This window comes from Larimichthys crocea, chromosome I (genome assembly GCF_000972845.2).
Source record: "Larimichthys crocea isolate SSNF chromosome I, L_crocea_2.0, whole genome shotgun sequence".
Taxonomy (NCBI): domain Eukaryota; kingdom Metazoa; phylum Chordata; class Actinopteri; family Sciaenidae; genus Larimichthys; species Larimichthys crocea.
This window is the reverse complement of record NC_040011.1, coordinates 5,443,250-5,468,445: the sequence shown is the minus strand read 5'-3', so window position 1 is coordinate 5,468,445 and position 25,196 is coordinate 5,443,250. Positions and strand designations below refer to the sequence as shown.

General features: G+C 38.3%; 1 protein-coding gene across 6 annotated transcripts in view; it reads right to left on the bottom strand.

The window, feature by feature from the left end:
• gulp1a (GULP PTB domain containing engulfment adaptor 1a) overlaps positions 1 to 25,196 on the bottom strand; it is a 71,498-nt gene that overhangs the window by 20,560 nt on the left and 25,742 nt on the right. For 4 of the 6 annotated variants that reach the window (XM_027278924.1, XM_027278912.1, XM_027278933.1 and 1 more), the window contains exons 2-3: positions 24,371 to 24,456; positions 7,173 to 7,254 (exon numbers count right to left, since the gene is read on the bottom strand). In XM_027278924.1, the coding sequence (XP_027134725.1) occupies positions 7,173 to 7,200 (28 nt within the window). In that variant the 5' untranslated portion in view covers positions 7,201 to 7,254; positions 24,371 to 24,456. Of the gene's footprint in view, positions 1 to 7,172; positions 7,255 to 11,649; positions 11,734 to 24,370; positions 24,457 to 25,196 lie in introns of all 6 variants that reach the window. The other 2 variants (XM_027278920.1, XM_027278923.1) reach the window with 2 other exon arrangements.

Here is a 25,196-nt window from a genome sequence, read left to right as displayed (position 1 = left end):
TGTTGTTGTTAGCAATATAGGCTCACTCTGTAGCAATCCCAATGAAAAAGTCTCTGGAGTAGTGTCTGCTTTTTTTTTTTTTTTTGCCTCTGCTGCACATTGAACAAAGGCTGTAAAGTGTTTCTGTTTTCACATCTTGTGACAAGCAGTTCACATAAGCAGAAAATTAACAAAATTAATTACTTTTAACTGAGTTAATTAATTGATTTAATCACTCAGACTTTGGCAATGTTGTCTCCAGTGCTGTTCCTCCGAACAATAACACATTTTCCAAAATGTGTGTTGTGGTGTACTATAGAGGAAAAGAAACCAGTGCACTGCACAAGAAAAAGTCCAGCAAAGTGTTTGTGGAATTTGTGGATTTATTGATGGTTTGATCTATTAGACTGATATCACAGAGTATCTCTCCTTATCTACAAGCAAACAGCTGTATTTCCTATTATCTCACCCTTCTTTATCTCATATCCCACTGTGAATTGAAGCATAGGGGTGATAAAGGGTCTCCACAGTCTGTCAATAAGATAGGCATCCAAAGAAAACTCCAGTTTTCTAAAAGTCCTTGACTTTAAAAAATAAGCCATTATAAATCATTATATATTCTTCTATAGCTTTAAAGACTGCAAATATGCTCAAAGAGTATATTGTACCAAGAGAAACAGTAAAACAGTAAAGCATGCACCAAAGTTCAGCCTCAAACGGAAGACTCTTCTCTCAGAGCAGCTACATTTTGCAACTAATTGCCATTTTCTTATGCCTTTACCTTTTGAAAACAGCTGGAATACAAATGAGGTTACTACAGCTACTACTACTACTACTACTACTACTACTATCTTCTATTGTGTGCTTAGTGTTGCTCTCATCCCTCGTCAACATTCTTCAAGCTTAGCTTTTACCTTTCAGAGCTTGAGTGCTGTGCCGTAAGTGCACAATTTTTCTATAGGGCCACAAGCAGTGGGCAGGCAATAGCCTAATTCACTGCAGTGCTCAATCAATGACACACCATGAATTTGCTGGGCACGCACAGTTCTCCATCATGCAAAAGACAACTTTAAATGGGCTCCCAGCAGAAAGGACCTAAACCACATTTCTGCTGAAGTCCAATAGGACAGTGTTTTCTTGAAATGCAGCATTATAAATTGTGTGAATGTCTGGACACAAAAATCCATATGGATTCCAAACGTTATGACACAGGGGTAAAATTATTTTAAAAAGAGGGGTATGCAAAATGATGCAATGACAGAAATAGTGACAGTGTGTCCTCTGCGAGATTGTCACTTTTTCTGCACCATGTGCAGTACATTTGGGGAAGTAGAAAAAAAGAAACAAGCTCCCTACAATTGAAGGCAGATCAAGACATCAACACAATCTACACTTACAGCCTGAGAAAAACTGAATCTCAAGTGAACATTATACAGGTTCGCACTGGTGCTACTGATTGCTGGGTTGTATTGAATTAAATCATATTATGCCCATGCTTTTGTTTCAATCTCTTTTAAGTACATGTAATTCCACGTCTCCATGCTGATGAAAAGCACTTGAAAGAGTTCAACTCATTGTAAAGTGAAGATCAAATGCAGAAAATATTGCTAGTGAGAAGAAATTCGGGGGCCCTGAGGCTAATACGGATTACATCAGGCCAGGATCATAGGCGCGGATGTATGGCTTTATAAACCATCACGCTCAAAGCAGACATTGATATAATGACACGTTAAAGTTCTGACCTCTCCTTTTATATCATAGTGTCCCTCCAGCACAAGATAATCAAACGTGCATCAGTTACATTTATTTGTTCTCTGATAAATGATGGCTTGCATCACTCAGGCTGGTATTTACAGTATACTGACCAGCAATTCAGCTAACATGGCACATGAGGAAATTAAAACGCTCATGTATCCTCAGCATCTCATTTTCTGTATGATTGCTTTTTGTTGATTCGATCATAATGATGGATAGAGGACATCCGACCTTAATAAAGAAAAAAAAATGACGCAAATTGCACAGTTCAAAGGAATCAGCCTGTAATCAGAACAGGATTCTCCTTAGAATCGCTTTAGTTTAGTAGAAATACACAATGAAGACGGATCCCGCATGACTGTATGTATACCTATTTGTAAACTTGACAAAATGTGTGTCAGCAGGTACTCTGATTCTCACTGCTGTGAGAGAATCTAGGTCAAATGATGCCGTGTCCTCAACTTCATGTAATCACAGTACACTGGACCATAATATGTAGGATATTCATCTGCATTTACATAACTAATCTTCAGCTGCCATCTGTTGGTGTGGCAGAATTGTAATATAACCTATTTATTACTGCAGTCAATCAGCTTGGATATGATGCAGCACATTACAATGACCTGTAATTTTAACCCAGATTTCTTAGATACTAAACACACACACGCCGTGGATTCAGTGTCGAATTAACAAGTCTGTGAGTTTCTCTGACATTGCAACTGGACAGTCAGCTACTTTGAAACCTTGTTGGGGCAATATAGTGTCACTCACAACTCGTCAAACACTGCGCATCATTTCTGGACCTGCAGGCTGTCATGCTTCAAGTTAGCCAATCATAAATATGTGGTTAGACTTTTAAAAATTAATCTTGCACGGTTAACGTTGTGAAATGGTCACATTTTGGTAGGGAACACCAGCTGTCTTCTAGATGAAAGTCTTGTTGACTTCCCTGCTTCTTCTACTACTACTACTACTACCACTTTGCTTATTGTTTCTTCACTTGGATGTCCGACCTTCACTGTGCAGAATGATGAATGTGCAGAGTATGACACTATTCTCACATTCATGTACTGGAGGGGAAAGTAGACTTTAGGATCATAGGTGACATCCTGTGTCTATAAGCCTGGGTATGGGTACACAATACCTTTACAAGTACTGTGATACCTGCATTTGATCATTTCTGTACCCTGATCTAGAAAGAAGAAAAAAATGACTCTTCCTATAATTTAGCTCGCATCCTGTAGATTATGATATAAGTGTCAAAACATGAAGCATGAAGAAAACTTCAGGGTGGTTGGCTGCTTTGTGTTCTCAAAGCCAATGGCTTCTTCAAAACCGGGTATAGACTCTACTGGTAACAGGAAAGATGGCTAAGGAAAGAAATGCCGCACTGAAGAGTCCTCTTTAGGGGACTAGCAGCAGGTCCTGAGTCTATTGAATCTAATGGGAGAAGTGAGCGTAAAGACATATTATGAGCAATTCTTTCGCCCCACGGAGAGGTTAAGTAAACATTGGACTCATTTTTCACAAGTCAGATATAATAGTTCTCAACATTCTGACAGTAGAAGGTCATTTTTCAGAGAGATCAGAAGAAAATTAACTTTGTTCAAGACCTGTTTCTGTCTCAGCAGCAACATACTCATGAGAGATCTGGAAGTACAGATATTTTTCCTCTCGGCTTGTGCTGAATTGTTGGTCTGTTTTCACCAAACATGATCAATAACAGCTGAACTAAAGCTTGAATAACTTTCTGAACTGTCTTTGGTACAACTCAATGTGCCTTTATTCATCCACACAATGTTCACAACACTTCCAAACAAAGTTAGGAGATCAGGGGTGAGGAGACTAGGAAATCTATACCTTTTCATGTCCTCTCTCATATCTTATTTCAGATGTGCTGTATATTTTTACATAATACCTAGCCCTAGTGTCTCAAAGTTTAACTTTTAAAATAAGTAATATTTGAATTGTTCAAGTGTCATTTTGTTTGTTTTTTATTAAAAACTTTCTTTATTTCGTTTTAAAACTGTATTAGGCATAATTATTTAATATCAGAGCATTTTTATATCTTGACACAAGTCCGTTCAGAATGGTTAAGCAATTTCTGAATGTTGTTTACCCCTCAATAGCATGACTGTGTTGTACATGTAGTCAAACCAACATTAAGCAAGAGAGATAATTATAACATCATCAACAGGCGGTGGTTTTCTCTTTCAGCATCAGCAACTGGCTACAAATCTGAACTGCCTTTCACCACCACCAACACAGCCAGCATCTTTTGAAAAAAAGATAAAAAGTTTGACTAGTTTTCCCATGGACCACTTAATTTACATTTCACAGGATCAGATTCATATTCAGTTATATAAAAATAATAAACACCATAATATTCATCAAAGTGTCTGCCTCAACATTCTTTCTGAAATGAGTAGAAATTGACCTGAATAGAATTTTCTTTACAAATACAGAAAATATTGTGCAGGTTTTACCAAATTTTGGACTGTTTTCCTACTACTTTGTAGGTGACAAGACAAAGTGTGTAATTAAATTAATATATTTGCTAATTGAGGCAAAGTAACATTCAACATGGTGAGTTAGTCTGAGTGACACAGAGGGTAGGGGGAAATGAAATGCCCTCTCTTGCCCGTTAGTCACTCCTAACTAACACAAATGGAGTCTTTGAATAATTACTTTAACCTCCATGAAAGCTCCACAAGCTACAGCCTCTGAACTGACCGTGAAGTTGAATCCACAGAACATTACAACCTCCATGAAGGAAGGATTTTTATGCAGGACTATTGTTGTTCTAGACTGTATTCATTTTAGTTAGGTGGACCTTATAAACTGGCAATTGAGTGTAAACAGTATTCACAAGTTCATCCACTGTCAAGTTATCATATCTCTAAGAAACCAAGGTCAGTTACATTACTGGTATGTTACATAATATGTTGCATGATTTATGTTTTCTAAGCTGCTGCTCACAAAGAGGTGCACATGAATCCTGGAGAGTCCACCCATTCAGTGCCGATCACGTCCAAGAGCATGAGGGCAATAAACATAGAAGATAAAAATGATCAACATCCCTGTTGGCATTATCCCCTGCTAGACGTGATCAAGTCCACAAAACACAGCCAGACCCAGAGATAAAGGGGGAGGTAAATCAGTGGAGTGGGCTAGATGTCAGTGCCAGCCTTAACTCTCAGCCAAAAGAGAAGAGGCAGTGAGGACAGGTACAAATTACAAAGTTATAAAGAAATGAAAACTTTTACTGACTTTTCAGATGTAACTATTGCCAATTAATAAATGAAAGAAAATCATTAGAGACAAGCAGTTGCCATCATGTAGCCTTCATCCAAACCACCCTGTGTATAAATAAATTAATCAACAAAACATTCAAAAACTGATAATGAAACCGAAATGTGTTAACAGCAACAACAACACGAGGCAATTATCTTCTTTTACACACATTAAGAGTTCAGCAGAGACTGAATAATTCACTCTGATGTAAAATCGCTGGCAAGTAAATGTTTGCTCAGCCCATGTGGGAGCTCGTCAGCCGTAAATGAAATGTTTTGTATCAGATATTTTCAATTGATGGGAACGTTTCATCCACAACTGAAGTCTAATTTGTGAAGAAATTGCATGTTTTCAAAAGGATCAAATCATTGCATAATAAGACAAGGCTGGTCTAAATCTGTTATAATATGGATAAAAGACCTCCCCAGAGGAGCAATATGACCCCATGCATCATCTAAAATTCCTCATCATAGTGCTTTTATTGAGAACAATTCAACACACTCGCTAATTCAAAACACCAATCCACAACACCTCCATTCAGGTTTTTGTACTGAAATGGAGGATAAACTTTAAAAGCACATTTAAACGGTTCATTCAGCATTCGCTTTGTTTTGAACACTAAACTTGAAACTGTGAGGTTGGTTGAGCATGCAGGCGAGTAGCAATAAACTGTGCACACACATGAACGGGTCCTGATATTTTTGTATATTATGGTTCATGCTCTCGAATAAAAACGTTTTATCGCTCTGGGATGGAAAGGCTTTTATTATACAATCTGTTGTGGACCTTTTGGCACCATTTGCCACAGAGTGACTGTAACAAGTGTTTCAGAAATTAAATCTAGAGAGAAGCCGATGGGTCAGACATCTCTTGGCGTTTAGATGGAATCGTGCACGGTGTATTTTCTTTTGTCCTCTAAGTGAAATGGCAGACAGGTGACTGGACGCACTGTTTTTAAGCTCCTCACAGCTCCAAAGAAATGGACAGTGTGTGCTGGCTTGTCCTGGGAGCATTTGTTGAGAGGACTGTTTACTGTTCATTATCTTCTTCTGCCAAAGGCAACTTGTTTCAGCTATAATTTGACGTGCCCCCCACAGTAGATGCACAGACATGTGCAAATGTACAGCTAAAAAAATCCACAGAAGTGAAATCCTAGTTAAAACATAAGGTATTGACCTGCATTCCCATTACATCCAATCAAAGGGAACTTTAATGTGAGGTGCTGCTCTCCCTAATTACCATCTTTAGCTCCTAAAATAGAGGACCTAATGGGAAAAAGTCAATTATAACACCTAAATATCATTAAAGCCTGGTGCACCACCTGGGCCCCGGACACTTTCCCTAATGCTGTCCGAGGCTTCTCCAGGTCAGCTGATGCATACCAAAGGGAGTGTGGCAGATGGTAGTAAAAATCAAGCTGTTCTGTGAACTGCTCATCTCAAGATGCTGTACTGTTGCACAACACACCTTAACAGGCAGCACGTTGTTATGACTGTTGTCTTTTGTTTTGTGTTCTGCATGTGTTGAATGTTTTGTTGTCCTTTATGGGGATGAATAATTTCAGGTTTGGCCATGTCTGTTTTATTGCAACCTGTGTCAGTCAAAAAGCCTTTGAAGCTGCACCAGTAGCTCATCAGCCCAAAATGATAAATATAAACATCACACAAGATAAAAAAAACAGGGTTTTCTAAAGGTTCTGCGGATTTCTAATAAAAACAAAACTATTTTTTGGACTATAATAAGGCTGGGACACTCACAAGGAATAGATAAGAATGTGAAGAAACTTTGAGTTTTAACCTCTAGTATGAGTCAAGATCCAAAAACACTGCATCCTACATTTCCCATAATGCAACTGGACAGCAAATTTTATTGCTCCTAAATCTCCTCTCAAATGCCCACTTTTCTCAAACCATGTTTGACACTTTATATGACAGGAGAAGAGAGCTTAATGTGTTAAATTGGTGGAGTGCAGCTTTAAAGTGTACAACGTCCGCGAACACTTTGTAAAAAACACACTACTGAGTTTTTCCAACACAAGGATTCCTTCTAACAGATATCTAAAAAGGCCAGCGCAGACTGTGGTACTGTTGTAGCTAAAACAGACTTTGCCAAAAGCTAAATGAGCATCAGTTATTTCTGCTCACCTTTTTTCCTGTTGAAGGCGCGGTTCATAGTGGAAAAATGTGCGTCTCCGAGGTCCCTCCTGAGTATCTGACAATATTCCACCTGGAAAAGCAGCAGGGAGAAGTGAGTTAAAAATGGCTTTGACCTCAAGCCATCGGTAAGAGGAAAAACATCTAAAAACAAACAGTCTGAAGTCTGCAAAAAATCCCCACCCACTGAGAGTGAGGCAATGTTTAGTTGTCAGAATGTGTTCAAATTAAAGTCCCAGTCCATCTGCGTTACATTTGTTTACCACTGGGCTCCATCACACTCATCATATGTGGAGGAGGTAATTCTAATCTTGTGGTGTTGATAATAAGATACTGAACATGATTTCTATCAAAGTAACAGTGTTGCACAGTAAAATGTAGCATTGTTTACAATGAGCCCCTGCTTCTGCAGTCAGTGGAATATTTCCTAATCTTTCAGACAGCATATTTATTTCTGTCTGTGTGTTAACCAGTATCACTAAAACACATTCAGCTCTAAGTATTCAAAGAACCTGAAATCCATGAAGTGTAGTCATTACAAAACATGCCAAACCATTGACCTTTCAGCATCTCCCGTCTCTGTAAGTAATAAAACGATCCTACATCACTAGTATACATCATTCTACTTTGGCTGACTTAGTTTGGATAAAGTGAGAGATGAATGTGGGCTGTGATGAAAGTCTCTTTCTTTAAAACGTATTGTAGCTGTGTAGATTTGTACAGTACATTGACACTGTGCTACATCATGGAAATATTCTTGAAAAAATGCAAAACTCCATACTTCTAAAGCCTGACACTTTGCCTTGACTGCTTTCAGACCTTTACATCAATTACCCCAGAGAGTTCAGTAATCAAGAGGACTGCAAGTACAAACTGTCCCGGACTAGGTAGCTGTCAGCCTGCTTCACACTCAATATTCGTTACTCTTTTACTGTGGAAAAATATGCAAGGCCTGCCGAATAACAACCATTTCAATCCTTGCCTTTGCAAACAAATTAACTTGTGCTTGGGCAATTTAGAAAATGAATGGAATTTTTTCCCACTTTGGCATTTTCCATTTATCAAGGGAAGCTTGAACTATTATTTTGAGTTTTTAGTGAATGAAAAAATAAATCCTGTTCATGTCAAGCTTCCAACGTGCTGTAACCTACATGAGACTGCTACAATTTAAGAAACAATGTTTGATGTATAAAGACTGTGAGGTCTTTCTCAGTGAACATCGTAGAAGATCAGCTCGAATGTTGAGGGTGTCAACAAAATTTCGGACCTGATCTGAAACTGAAACTGTCGGACAACCAACCCAAACTTTATTTCATTTCCAGAAAAGAGTCCTGATCCAACAGTTTCCTGAGGAGAGTCAGATCTGATTCACTGAGACCTGAGCATTTGGAGCATTTTGATGTGACATACGCTAACAAGCAGTCAGGGTTGAAAGAGTAGAAATACATGTCATTTTGGGGAGGCTTGAAGCAATACAATATGACCCTACCTGACATGATTTAACTAAATATATCTGGACTCAAGTCAAGTCTCAGTCATGAGACTTCCTTCTGGATTACTTCTATACCCTCATGTATATATTGCCTCATTTAAACACCTCATACATATTGGGTTCCTTTGGTCAAACGTAATGTAACAAATAAGACCATATTTTAGATTTATTTAGACTTCTCACAAAGTTTGGCTTGTTTTGCTGCGTATTACCTTGTATGACAAACAGACACCAATTATGACTGTTAATGCATAAAAGTTGCCATTCAGAAAACACGCTTTCAGGAAAAACTAACCATCAACTAATAGTCCTTGGGGCTGAGAAATAAGATAAAAACTGAAGTATGCAGAATGAAATCAATCACTGGAACGCTGGAGGTTAATGGGTAATTAGCTTCGACTGAATAGCAGTAAGTTGCCACTGCCAAATGATGGAGTTATGCCATTGAGTTCAATATCTTTATTACTGCTGGGATGAGGTGGTGACAAACAAACCAGCTATACTTTTTGCTGGATTTGGATTAAATAGCCTCTGTGGTAATAAGCAACTGTCTCCTTACATAGGAAAATGAAAAGCCCTTTGCTTGTAGATTGCACATCATAAAGGAACATAATGATATATGGCATATAACTGAGGAAAATGTAGCCTGCAGAGACAAATACAATGTATGTGGGTTCTCATAGTAAGGGGATATTTTACTGGAACAGAGGCCCTGGAAAAGGGCTGGAGAAATTTTAAATGGAACAAGCTTCAGGGTGGGGACTGGGACATTCCTCAGTCTGCCCAAACAGAATATCTTTACAGCTGAAAAAATTTAAAGGTCCAACATGCTGATGTTGAATACATCACATGGGCGGATTACCAAGGACATTACTATTGTTTACATTTGACCGAAGAAAGGGAGAGTGGATTCTGCAAATCTCAGTATTTGGACTGCCAAAGGTTATGTACTGAGGGCAACCTTGGAATTTTAGAGAACCAGCTTTTTGAATTGAGGCGCACTGTTGCCTTCATTTTCAAAGCAAGTCAGATATGTTGTTGCTGCAAAATAGCACTGCATTAAGAAAACACACCTTTCCTTTGGTTTTCTGTTATTTTTATAGTGTTTTTATATGGGGAGAGAGAAATGTCAGTGTCAGGGATATTTGTGGCAGGAAGGACGTATAGAGGGGATTTTTGACAGGCTCTCTTCATTTTCATCAAGAACATAAACATAAAAAAGTATTTTAAACCCAAACCAGCACTCTAGAGGTGTGGTAGACCTGAGAAATGTAGCTAAAATAGACCTATTTAACATTTAATTAAATAAAGTCTCACTGGAGCATGTTTGGCATTCTCAGAGTGAAATGAGTGACCACAAACAAAGGATTGGAAGTTGATCAGGCTTTTTATATCCGATACGGAAACATTAAAATGCCTTAATTGGCCTCAATCCCCTGATCCGGTGGGTTGGCTGTCACCATTGAGAGCTGTAAAATCTTAAAGCAAAGACTGGTCTGAGGAAAAGGTTCTGGCAGCAGACAAAGCCTGGCCACTGTTTTGTTTGTTTGTGACAATCATAAGTGTAATGTGATGCCTCGCCTTACACCTGACTGTGATGTCACTCATTCTGATTGACGGCTGCAGCGTTCGGCCTGTTTTAATAGCTTCCTGTCTGGTGATTCAACATCACCCCCTTGGGAGAAGTGTCGACCCCAAGACACACACAAACACACACACACACACACACACAGATTTAACACAGGGCTGCAAACTTCCTCAGTCTCCCTTCGATGTTTACCCGCTGCACTGGAAGCAGCAGGTTAGATCTGCTCAGCTTCTCACCAGAAGAGTGTGTGTGTGTGTGTGTGTGTGTGTGTGTGTGTGTGTGGCTATGGGCACACATGCAAAAACACATCTTTGGTGGACACATGAAATGTGTAGTCTCTCAACAACTGACTGGCAACCACATTTATGCACCATTAACCAACATTATTAGGCCTAATAACAAATGTGGATAAGCACACAAACTGCAATTAAATGGTAGCACAAAAGGCACCGAACACGATCACTGGGTCTGATCACACAAAAAAACACTAACACTTAAAAAACATAAACCTAACATTTGGGTATACAACCCCCAATATACACAATGTGCAGTCTCAACTCATCTTTTTGTAAAAAAAACAGTGAATAATATGAGCAAACACTTCACTTAGATACAGTCTTATCCTCCAAAAACACAGAGCAAAAATCATGTCCAGAGTCTAACAATTTACTTTCAGTGACTCAAACATTTGGAATTTAGCTTGAGAAAGAGTCTTTCTGAAAATGAGTGCGACCTACTTTGACCCTGTGGAGTCCTTTCTCTCTCTCGCTTTTTCCTCTCTCAAGCCCGAACAACAATTTAAAAAGAAATAAATAAAAAAAATCTAATTTGTCCAAGTTTCATAAATGCTAATTTTTAAAAAGGGTTGTTTAAAACCTAAAAAGGAGGAAGAAAGAAAGAAAGGCGGAAAGGGAGAAAGCAAAGTTTATAAATGCCTCTCAGCCAGTCACTAATCTGACCCATATGCACTAAAAAGGCAGCAGGCTTTTAACATTGAATAGAAGCAGAGCATGCACTGTGGTCCCAACATAATGCCTCAGAAAACAAAATCAACAAAGATCCTTTGTTTTCTTCACTTTGCTCTCACTTTGCTCTGGAATCTTGCTGGCTAAGCAGGGCACATAAGGAATCGCAACTACAATCTGTTTATGAATTTAGTCCCAGAATTCCTCAGTTGAACCAACCGTGGTGTCTAATCTAAAATCCAGACTTGCTCTCACTCACAGCCTGGCACTTTAAACTCCTGCAGATCAAATGCTGCACCCTGACATACTTTATCAAGGGAAAAGCACCGCTACCTTCTTACAAGAAAAAAAAAAATAAAAATATAAAAGATCTATAGAGAGAAGCATGCAAACAACAACAGCGCTGAGATAAAAGCTACTTACTTGCCTTCAAACTGGGGAGGAATAGTCAAGAGGAAGTTCCAGCGGATCTTAATAGTTTTCAGCTGTGGGCCAGATGGTGGTACACTGCAGTAAGGAGAGATGATGGGGTTTGCAAACTCAACAAGAAGCTTTTGCCTAGACACATGATACTTGACATTCAAACCAAACTTCCTCCGCCCACAGTTTGGCCAAAAGAAATTCTTTTGGAGTTCTGCATTTGCAAAAAAGAGACCCCTTTCGACGGGAACTGTTTCACTGAGATGCATCGTGGCATACCAGAGATGACCTATAAAAGCCAACATGCAAGAGGTTGCAGTCTGACCCTTTTGCAGTGGTCTGTGATTCATCATCACACTTATGTGCGCTGGCAACAGCCTTAGGTCAACATCTTGGCATCAGTCAGAACAGCAGTATGGCCAAAAACATTATGAAGCAAGAAGTCAAAATATCTCTCCAACACAAAGCCCGAAAAAGCCTCCCTGTGAGATTATGTCAACTTAATGAAAGCCATCCTTTGTCTACGGCACTCAAGAAACATTTAAAGCTCAAAAGGTGTGAATCCCAGCGGACTGATCATATTTAAATCTGACACTGCATTGTCCTTTTTAATCACTTCAATTGTCTGGAACACCCTCAAAGTAAAGAGCAGAGGGCAGGGGGAATGCAAAAATAAAAAATAAATAAATAACACAATATTGGAACTGACAAACACCTGAAAGTAAAGCCAGAGAGCACAGCAAAGAGCTGTTTGTCTTATCTCCACATCAAAACCAACTCATTTAAATGTTGTCTCCCTGAGGTCTAATCAGGAAACTGTCCGTCTGAAACTGCATCCTTCACAACATTTTTAGCATCTCTCAACGTATGGAAGGAAAACTCACCACTTTTCCTGAGATAGACAGTGTTTGTACATAGTCAACAGCAACAAAAAAAAAGAACCAGTCTGATATAAATGTGAAATTTTATTGAGAATTCTAAACTTTAATATACAAATGGATTACACCTTGTTAAGATGTTGGAGATGCACAGCTGTCTCTGGTCCAGAGGTAAAGTGAAATGTTAAATGTTGGGCCTTTACAACAATGGAGATATTCATACAAATATAATGAGCATATTTTGGACTCCAACACATTCATGTCTGCATTACTGTAGCATTGATATGAATGCACAAGTGCCGAGAGTGTTGTACATAGACTTCAAACAGCTACTCTGTGTGGCATGTAGCAACTCAGAGGAAAAGTAGCTCCAGAGAATCTACATTTTGGGAAACAAAGACAAATCAAAAGCCAAAAAAAAAAAAAGGGTCACAAACACTTGTCAGCCAATTTACAAAGGCCATCCAAATCAATGGAAGGTATTTCTTGTTATTTTAATGGTAGAGATTCAGCAAGGTCAGGGCTTTGGGTGGTGATGTGTTTTTGCTGGCTAGCAGACCTTTTTTTTTGGTTTCTGCGCTGAGAGAGCATTTAAAACAGGGAGGGTCTCAGATTTGGACTGTTCTGTTCACACTTTATTTTTCTAGGGTTTTTTTTTTTTGCTCTGCCCTGTATCATTTCATGTTTGCATCTTGTATGAACAGCTGTGGTGGGGTAAGGGAAGTGGCTGGCCAGACACTTTTCCGGGGAAAGTGGGGCCCTTTAAGCTATGCAGACATGGATTAAAAAAAAAAAAAAAAAGGAAAAAGAAAAAATACCTACAGATGTAGTGGAAATATTGAAGCTATATTTGATGGTAGTAGTTACACTTATGGCTGACTCCACTACAGTGGATGAAACATGAAAAGTGTCAAGAACTTATAAGACAAAGGACACAGCTTGATGAAGCTTCACCATTTTGAGAAACAAGTCTGGCACAGCAGCAAAGCAGCACAACAAACACAACAACTCATATGCATCTAGGTCAGCAGTTGAAAACAATACCAATGAGTCATATTTTCAAATCTTGTTTACTAACTAGGCTATGAAACCACACACATACACACACATATAATATATAATATATATAGCACTCTTAAAATATATATATATATATATTCTCAGGAGAATAGTAAACATAATTCAAGTCCAACTTTTTTTATTCCACACTTTGGATGTGTGTGTGTGTCCGTGTGAATTGGTGGAGAAGCAGGAATGTGCATCTCAAAGAGGAGCATCTAGCATCTCAGTGGATTCACATTGAGATTTGCAGCCTCCACAGGATTCGTGTTCCAATAATGCAAAGTAGAAATGTGTGATACCAGCGGTGTATTTTCAGTCGACATGGCTAGTCTGCATCAAAAAAAATTATGATGACTGTACAGCCAAGAGTGAAAGCAATCATTTCCATCCACTAGCACTATATATTGCACAACCTTAACAACATTAACACAAGCAAACGTTGAGAGTTGAAATGATTTATACGCAACCTGTTTGAAGTTTAATATAGCAGGCAGGAAATGGGTTTTTGATTAGACTGCAAAATTTAAAAAAGAAGTGATGTTTTAATTGGCCAACAGCATGAACAGCAGCTTTAAAAATTGTGTGTGATATATATAAATATATATATATATATAATATATATAGTGCTGTCAAAATTAACGCGTTAATTTTGTCGATTCATTTAAAGAATTAACGCGTTTAAAAGAATTAACGCAATTACGCGGTTTTTGTTTACTTCCGGTGGGCGGCGGCCATTTGGATGTGGCAAAGTAGAGCTTTGTTTCCCAGATATATTAGTGTGTGTGGAATGGGTGTATAACAGGCATTAACTTAAAGCCCTCACGGAGACTGCGCCCGGGGCGGTCGCCCACATTGCCCACAGCAAAACCCGCGCCTGCTTGTTTTAGTTTAACGGGCAGATTGCACACTCCAAGAGGCGGACACGTTAACAGTATCGCAGCAACGGACCAACCTGCTCTGCCAGTGAGGCGTCTGTGTAGATATGTCTATGATCTATCCTAACTAAAGGACAGTCTTGTAATATGTCTATGATCTATCCAAACTAAAGGGAGATCTATGGTGAAAGATGGATAAGGACGGACTTTTAGGGGGACATTTCATTTTAAAAAGTTGCCCGCGGCTCGTTGGACAGAAACAAGGCAATTCACAGTTTTGCAAAGCCGAATTAAATTCCACAGAGTAACACGACTTTAACATATCACCTCAAAAGCAAACACCCAGTCTACACTACGGAGTGGGCACTCCTCATATATTTCCTCATTCTGGGCTTTTTCATTAGCACTGTGCATATGTGCACCTTAAGCCAATAACATGAATAAATTTAAAATACTTTATTCGGAGTTATTTCTACATTAATTGATCATTTGTACATAATGAAAATCTTCATAAGCGTTCAGTCTAGAAAAATGCATTTAATTATTGATACATTTATTGATAGATTAATCACGATTAATCGCGATTAATTACAGAAATGTTTGCGATTATTAGTTAATTTTTTTTTATCGATTGACAAGCCCTAATAGATAGATAGATAGATATAGATAGATAGATAGATAGATAGATAGATAGATAGATAGATAGATAGATAGATAGATAGATAGATAGATAGATAGATAGATAGATAGATAGATAGAGAGCTTAGGCCTGTGAAACCACACTCAAGAGCTTTCAAAGGCACTGTCTTCTTATATGAATCAATGTCAACACAGAGTGTATATTATTGTAATAAGACAGCAACAAAAAGAAAGCAATGTAATCCCTGGATAAGGGGACTCAGAGCTTGTTATCAAGTCATTCTGTCAAGTGAGATTTTTAAATTCAGAAAGTAAGGTTGGTAAGTTACTGCCAATCACATGCGACTAGTTTATTAAAGAAATGATTAAAGCGATCTATCAGCTAACCCTATTGGCTAACATACTGTACTTAGAGTGACAATGTTAACCTATCTGTGTTTAGCAGATGTAATGTTTTGTTTTAATCTAGCATATTTGCATGCTTACAGATGCTAATCTGTCGCTGTGTTGTTAGTTGCAATGGCAAAGCGCATTAACATTCATTTGAAGAAAGGAACACGTCGCACTGAAATCAATTTGCCTCCAAACTGTACAGGAAAACTCAATAGGTCATGAACTGACCTTTTTCTGCTGAATCTACAGTAGGAGGCTAATTAAAAGAGACATGCCACGCAGTATCATGAGGTAGATGGTAAAAGCACGGAGGTGTCTCTTGCTAATGTTCCTCTCGTCACTGCGGAGAAACACACTTGCTCCCGACATCTCAAAAAGGTCATGTCATGTCTGCTGCCATGCTGCACTACGCATCAGCATGAATAAATGTACTATTTTTTGTCTCTGCAGCAGGAATCCAGTCAATAGATACATAAATAAATAAATGAAAATGATCCACTACAGTGAGATCACGAACAATAGGGACCAAGAGGTGCTAAATATAGGTGCTCATTCAGGCTGTGATATGCTGAAAAATTCTTTATGATTAATCATAAATTAAATCTAATTACTGGTTTAGATTTACCAAAAAGTATATTTAATCAGTATAGTTAATCTTTGTGTTTTAGTGTCTTTCAGCTCAATGTTTTAGTTTCCCATTACCGCAAACTTTCCTCTTTCCAACCTTGTTTCGAGCTACATGACAAAGCTGTTTACAGCAAACAAGCTCTGATAAGCACCAAACAGCAGATACAGTTAAACAGTTAGTGACATGGTGGTGAAAATAGTGAAGCATCCAGCAGCTAAATAACTAAGCTTTCCACTGGAGTTAGAGACCAAAAAGAGGTTCACCATAAATTGTTCAATTCATTAACTTAGAAATGATCCACTTCTGTTATTTAATGCAAATCTTTATTTCACTTATCCGTTAACAGCTTATCTCAGACTCTGACAAGTCTCTTTTGTGTTGTGACCATAATAATGCCATTACTATACTATCATTATACTACAAATACATACAGATACAAGGGTAATCAGGTTGGTTTGTGGCTTTTTTTTGTTAACTTCTTGTTAATTTGCTGTGGGCATCTGTGTATCTGTTAGTTGTAGCTCAACTGATCTCACATCCTATATCTGATTTAAAAAATGCAGCGTTGCTCTATAGATATATGATTTGTACCAAAACTATTATTGTACAATTTTAGTGTTGCTAAACTCAAAAAAACAACACAAAAAGTATTTTTTTGCTGTAATGCCTTGGGAAACACTGCAGAAAGTGTCGATGTTTCTTGTGGCACTCATTACATACATTTCGTACAAGGAGGACAACAAACATATTTTTGTTGTCACAGAAAACCTCAATGTTTTCTTTGAATGTTAATCCACCAGATACACAGAGGTCTTCTGAATTCACATCACCCTTTCCTGAAATCCTCCCACTATTTACCTAAGTCAATAGAACTGAAACTTGGAGGAATATCAAATGGTTCAAGGCCTCTGAAGGTTGTGTTTACTGGCTGAGTCCTTGTGTTCATTTGAAGCTTCAAGGTAGAAATATGACAGCAACTGGCAGCACAAATCAAACACCAGATCTAAATTTAAAAGTTCCCATATTTCATACTTTTATACTTTTATTTTAAGTTTTGCTATCCTTATGAGGATAGATTTAAGTACCAAAAACATTCTATATAGTTTTACATCAGCTCTTATGCTTCTCTCTGGAGCTCTACAAAGAACAGGCTGTTTCATGTTGTGTTGTGTCTCATTGATATGAATGAGCCTCTCATCTTATTGGCTGAGTGAGGCACAGCCAAGATAACTATAGGCCAGGCTTAATAATAATAATGTGGGCCTTTCAAGGACTAACAGAACTAATCAGAACATACATGTATGCATATCAGTGGCTTCTGATGCTTCCTTATCTTGGCCGTCTTCTTTGGCTTACCCCTAAAATACACTGCATGCGGAATGGCTCTGGAATGGCTCCGACCACGGCGACGGAGCCAGTACGTTTCAATTGTAGTCAATGTGTGAGCTCACAGAGTCTCCGGCCCCGCTGCGTCACGGCTCTGGATCGACTGTGGCGACCGGTAGCCCTCCGCAACACATACGCAGAGCTTCTATTTCTCATGGACGCCAGAGCACTGTACATAAATTCAGCACAGAACAGATTGTGTGGGGAAGGAAATCGGCTACAAAAGACAAAATAAAACCCTGGCTGATTTTCAAAATAAAATACTCTGTGTTCACCGCGGATTGAATTTCATTACAAGAACACGTTATAATGGGCGGGGCCGACATGAAGTCAACAGGTCAGGGGTTTTCAGGAGTCTTTTCACCCCATCGACACCATGGATGAGGAGAAGTTGATTCTGGAGGTCCAAAATTAACCTATCATTTATGACACCTCACATCCTTTTTATAAGGACACCAGAAAAAAGATGCGGCGTGGAATGCCATTGCAGGAGTCAAGTGAATTTGTGAGATCTTGTGCGTTCTCGTGACGCCCGGTGACCGGCGGAGCGCACCAGTGCGCATCAGAAACGGATTACGTGTGAGTTGGCGGACGGCAGAGTACACTGTCGTTCCGGAGCAGAGCCGTTTCGCAGCCGTTCCGCATGCAGTGTATTTTAGGTGTAAGCATGTATGAGACACACATGGTCTTAATTAGGGATGCAAATGGGTAGAAGATATCCGGTGAATTTCCAGAAACTTTCCATGGGAAGTTTAGTTGGGGGAATTTTGGAAATATTTCAAATCAGAGACTTTTCATGGGAATTATGTAAATTAATGGGAATTTTTGGGAATTAACTGGAAATTGGGGGTAATTTAGTAGTTGGGGATAAGCTAGCATCATGATAAGATAAATGGTCAATGAAATAATGCTAGCTATATCTTCTTTAGCATCTAACTTATTAGCTATCTATTTACTGTATGAATATTTTTTCATGTGCTATTTGCAAGTTAAACATTAACACCATACATTAAATATAGTTACCCCATAATATCATAAAAACTTACTTCACCTTATGTCCACAGGCTCAAATGTGTGGCTCCAATGGGCTTGTGCTCTGGGCTCTAAAGTGTGGTCCAGGTTCTAGAAATCATCTGTGCATGTAAGGGGTATATTATATTTCCCTACATGTTCCCTGTTAAGGGCCAACCTTCAATTTAGTAAATTCACAGTTTATTCCTGTCTATTCCTATAAATTCCAGTTAATTCCCATAATAGGTTTCCTCCTTTAAAAATTATCAGAATTTTCAGACCCCAGTCTTAATTCATTTAGCAAAGAGTTTGATTTTGTAGTTTGTCCGACTCACATAATGAACATTAATAAGCTACAAACTGATGGTTGCCAGCTGAAATAAGTCTTGAATGTGAGTGATGCTTATTGTTTCTGAGGTATTTGCACTGCAAGTCTGTATTTTGAGTAACAAAGGAATGTGAAAAGAAGAAAAATCCTGGGTGTATATTATAGCTTCAGTAAAACCTTTAGAACCAATAACTGACATAATGAAACAGGACTAAACATAAGTGCTCACTGACCTTTTCTGCTTCTCTGTTATAGCGTGTTCACTAACAAGGTCATATATCTTTAGAAAGCACTGCACCATTGAGCTGCTTTCACCAACCTTGAATGCACCTATCAGTTATATACAGTATGAAACCCTAAAGGACAATCAGTGTACAACAGAGAACAGACTCCCCCTTCAAATAAGATTAAATCTGGACAGGTTATGACACATAATATCTAACCTAATAATAACCAACTGGTGCATTGTTATTAAATATTCCTGTTATGCAAATTCAGATGTTTTGGAGGGGAGAACATTCTGCCTGTAAACATTGTTGATGTTGATTTTTGAGGATAGAAAATCATGGAAGGAGGAAAAAGGCAGCAGTGTTGGCAGTGAACACAATTTTAGTGCAACCACATTGGCAGTTAGCCGTGGCTCAGCAGCACAAGTAAAGGCCATTTGATACAACCTGTTCCCCTTGAGATTAAGAATACCCAAGTCAAAACATATTTGCTTGAGACATTCATGAAGCAGCCATAGGGAAACTAAATGTTATGACATTTATGGATGTTGCTTGCAGATACAACAGGTGAAAAGTCAGTGTGAACACATATCTGTGGCAATGTCACAGTTATGCCCCAAATGTTTGTGACTGAAACTCCCTCATGTTTGCTGGTAGATCTCGTGTAATGCAAGTGTGATCATTTCAAAGACAGCAGCTCTTTAGTGTATCCTTCAGATGGTTCTCCAGATGGGAGGGATCAGTGGAAATAGCTTTTAAATGGCACATAGGAAATATGTTTCAGTCTGTTCTCACTCTGACATGTTTACCCCGTTGGGACCTGCAATAAGTGATGGTAGACTCGCTTGTTTTCAAAGGCTTCATCATTTCATTTTATGGTGGTTATTACAAGCATGCATTACACCACAGGCGTGATGCTGATGAAATGGCAGCAGCTACTTCCATACCAATTTCCTTTAACAGTCATAAGTATAAGAAGCCAAATCATGAAAACATATTTAAGAATTGTGGCACACCTTATTTCTACCAGGAAGGAAAAATCCCCCATAGAAAGCATTTCTTCATGCGTTTTTCAAACCTTAGAGTTTGATCTGTTCTTCCATTTAATCATATAACTATAACTTTTGAGGTATATCACAATGACCCCAAGGAACTCTGCTGAAAGTTTATGTGTGCGCTGAAGCTAAAAATAGTCCCAGTTGGACCAGAAAGTGAAATTATGGGAACTTCTCCTTTGAGAGTGTGTGGCCACTAAAATATATGAGGCTCTGAGCTGCCATCTGAAATCATGACATCTTTTATTTCTTCTTGATAGTGTTCATTAAGCTGCGTCTGTGATAACTCTGAAGAAAATCTGACCAAACTTTTTTGAATGTAAAACACATTTACATTATGAGTGAAGTTTATTTATCCTAATCCTAATCGCATTCACAGGTTAAATGGCCTCACAGTGCTTAAATTCTAAAAGAAATATGTCCCCCGCTGTAGGGTCTCCAGACAATTTTCCACCAAATCTTCCACCAAAACCTAATTAAGATAAGTACCCCAATCAAGAAAACAATTGAAAAGAAGAAAAGATGAGAAAAAGAGGAGGAAGCCTTGAAGAGGACTTCAGAAAGAGAAATCCCATCACAATTACTGCACTAAAGACCTTTTCGGCGGTGTGGTTTCCACTTTATAAGTATCTCCAAACTGCTAAATAGAGTCTCAAATGCAATGTCAAACTTTATTCTGACTTGACAATTACATGAAGTTGAAACTATTTTCTGTTTTGGTATTATTAATTACTAATGTTACAGCTGTAATTTTATGATGCGTTTTATGTTTAGCTGCATAGTATCTGTGAAGCATAAAAACTGCTACAGCTGCACTGAAGTATTTGGTGGACTGCATTTTAGTTTCACGTTTAGGTCATGTAGAGCCAAGTTAACTGTTTCAGTCTGTTTCTAACCTTTATGCTATTCCATGAACCAATCATCTGTAAGCCATATCAGCCAATAACACTAGATTTTTTGTTTTATTATAGCAGCTGGTACAGCTATATTATAAATTAAAGCAATAGAATGGCTTGAAAATAGCCCCCATTTAAAAAAGGGCTTAAAATTCAAATCACACACTCGATTCACAAACCACATTCAACCATAGTTTTGTTCATTAATTCATAATTGCACAGAACAAGTAACTTCTCAGCTTTTCAGCTTTTTCTTTTTTTTTTTATTTAAACTGATACGGATACTGAAAGTTTACATTTATCTTCTAATTTCACTCTCAAGCTATTAATCATATTTGTGAATATTTCTTCAACAAATATTGTTGCCACGACTGAGCAAGAAGTATATGAATAATATCTGAATTGACCATTGACCAGGTAAGTATCCAAGGTTCTGCCTTTAGCGACATCCCACTAAGTTTTTAACTCTTATGTGAGCAATCAACATGAGAGAGTGTCATTTTACATAAAATTACTGATTCGGGTACAAGACTCATCATTAGCACCAGAGTAGCTTTTCTAGATGAATCACTGATGGATATGAATTTCTCAGGAGAGGAAAGAGATGGACAAGCACAGCATATCTGGAGTGTTTGCATAACAACTGCACAGATTTGTTAAGTACCATCATGTAAAGCCATGGAGAATGGATATTCATGCTTCACTCCAGAAAGCAACAAGTACACCAGCTGTCTATTTAAAACCATCTTACTTCTAAATGATCTTGCTTTCAATAAAACAAGGTTTGAAGTTGCAAACAAGGAAGTGAAATGCAAATCTTCAGTATCTGTAAGACGAGAATTCAACAGCACGTGATAGCAGGTAGCCATTACATTTGCAATTGCCTCAGGATTGCAGACATGTTTCATGGGGAATAAAAATGCAGCTTTAACTGGGGGTGACACTCTCATAAATCTTCAAGAAAGATTTCAATGGCCCATTTATGACCCAAATCTACCTCAATAATTTACTTCCAATCTACACTCCTGTTTCTGCATGATAAGACATTCCCCAGCTTCAACGTGAAATTCGACCAAAGTCATCTATGCAAGGCCATATTTTACTGTCAGCAACTGTTTTACATGTACAGTACTCACCACATTCGAGAGCCTGGAAAGCTTTATTTTCAAACTATATATAAAAACACTTTTCGGGTCATGTTTACTCTTACTGGCACTCAATTATACATGAAGTGCATGAGAAGCAGACAACGCACTCAATACAAGCATAAAAGGTGCACAGAAGCTCAGATAGGACTTACATGATAAAAGACCTCCTGCAACCATACAAAGTGCCCTCTTTTAAATGGTAAGCAAGGTGATGCTACAGAGCCACAGCACTCAATGTGAAGCCCATCCACAAAAAAAAAAAAAAAAAAACCTTGATCACATTTTCTGCGACGCTGCCCTTCTCAATGCAAGAAAACATCAAAGCTTCAACTCTGTATGCAGCTCTGCATCTCTCTGCCTGTACCTTTGTCACTCTGTGCCCCGACTGTGCCTCTGAAATAAGACACACAGTATTATGTTCTGTACTTATTACCTGACAGAAGTATGCCATGAAAGAACTGGGCCACAAAGAGTGAAGAGGTTTAGTGTGTGATGTTTTTCTTTGCATCACTCATTAACTCATTTAATTATCAATCCTTGAATGTGAATGTCAGGGCTGGTGAAATAAACATGTTGACAGCCTGGTACAAAAAATGTTTGTGGTCTCTGTCACTAATTTCCTTGTTCATGACAACTGTACTGAGTCCGAATTGGATGCTTACTGGTAGGTGCCATTATAGGTGGCCTGTTTGAGCACCCGGGTGTCATTCAGCCCTTCTCAACTCCACCCACAATCCACATCTTTGTCAATTTTTTAGATTAACTGGTGGGCGGCAGAGGTGGTGGTGGCCCAAGCCACCTTAATTTCAAGCATCACGACAGCTCTCTTGATGATGTCATGGACACAAAGTCCATATTTTATACTGTCTATGGCTATCACAGATGCATGTGCACACACACATGCTCTTCTGCTGCGGTTCTATTTAGCCTAATATTCCTCTGTAGCTCCAACCTGCTTTTTAAAAGACGTCTAAACAATGCCCATTACAAGGCAGCCACACATAGCACAACTGTGGTTTCTATGAGGGGTAAAAATGAACCCTTGGCAGTTCTAGGTTTGTTTTTTTTCTTTTTATCCCACAGCCTTCAAAATGCACAAGATGATTAATTAACTCATTTCATGAAAAGCGATGTAGGAGTTTTATTTGAACAGAGTTACATGCATTTGAAAATGCCAGGGGATACAAACAACCTCTTGGTGGTTCTTGTGTTAAAATGTTAAATATGCATTCATGCCACAGTTGAACAGCTTATTGTTGGTTGTCCTAGTAACGCAACATATTTTCTAGAAACAGTTATTGTCGGAGCAAGCGATGGAAAGATTTATCGTTGTTAACGGCGCTCAAGAAAATTGAGATACATCTCAGCCCTCGACAGGGTCTGACATAACATGAGCCAACAGTGAAAGCTGCTCATGGCTTCATGTGGACGGGGGAATCCTAGCTGTCCAACAGCGTGGAGTGCTTCATCTGCAGGGAAAAGCTATTCAGTGCAGTAATGATGCTGTTAAAGCTCAAGAGACAGCCTGAAACAAAACGCCCCTTTAGGTGTCTGCATAGATATTGAATATTTCAAGCAAAGTAAATGAGAAATAGAGTCAATGTATGATGCCACGTGAATGTTTTTTTTTGCCCTTGAAAGCCAAAAACGTGAGATAATTTCACTTTTCAACAGAATAAAAGCATTTTATTAATTAGCAATTTGCTCATTTTAAGTTCAACGTTTATCTGCAACTCAGCACAAAGACAGAAAAGACTTTAAAAATATATATATTATAGGCTTATTTATATATCAGTCTAGTTATTTCACTTGATATTGTTCACTTACTGTATATATGACAGGCGTGTCAATTATATGCTGAGATATTTACCATTACTGTATAGATTTCAGTTGAAAATGTCACTGCCAAGCATAAAAACATAAAATAAATAAATAAATAAATAAATAAGTAGGATGGCATCAAAATGTCACCTCAGTGCTGTCTATGTTACATCACGAAGCAAAGAGACCCTGTCTGGAATATGCACAGCTGAATATGGAGTTGTGCCATAAACATTGTTCAGAACAATAAGCAGGTTCACATGCAGAAGATCTTGGCTAAGAGGAAGTCTGTAGGAGGTATAATGATGATTATGATGTATAATGATAACTTTACAGACAGCTCTGGAGTGAATAAAATAGGACATATGGAGCCTTACTGTCACTGTGGACTGATGATGTTCAGGTTTCTTTGTTGTGCCTCACACATCTAAAGGCTGCTGGTTGCTCATTAGTGCTGCATCGTCTGTAGGCAGGAAGAGACAAAAAAAAGAATCAAGTAATGAAGGCACGTCACTCTATAGTGATTACATAAAGCAATTTAATACAATCTACACAGTTATTTATCGGTCTGAATATTTATTATTGAGGAAATTCATTCATCTGTTTGATTGATGATGTTGCAGTTGCAATTAAGGCTGTGACAGAATAATAAAAACGGATTTCTCTACTGAACTGTATCAGACTGACACGTGTAAGAAGTGGTAAGTTCAAGCTTACAAGGCGACACATATTTTCTGTCAATCCCTCCAACACCTAGAGGTGTATGGATCAAACAAAAGAATATATTCGACCACAGTTATGGTAATAATGTATGCTTGATGACTGAGGCGCATGAAAAACCTGATGAAACATGAAAAACATTTTTAGTCAAGCACCATAAACCGTGCCTTCTGTCCAATACTATAAAGTATTTTTATTTATAGAAGCTATGACATTTATAGCACTAGTCTCAGCTTTGGTGATTTGTGAGCCGTCAGTGTTTATTAATGGTTTAAAGAAAGCAAACAAACACATCGATCAATCACTCTCAAAAATGCAATGTTGAGAAATCAATGAAATGCTTCTCTGGCAAATCGGAACTCGAAAAGCATTCAGTCCCATCCACAAAAACGCTGCATCTCTTTTGTCTTAATAAAACCTTTAGTCCTCCATGACTCTCGGTTTAATGTGGTTTCAGAATTGAGGAGATTTTTCCAAATAATC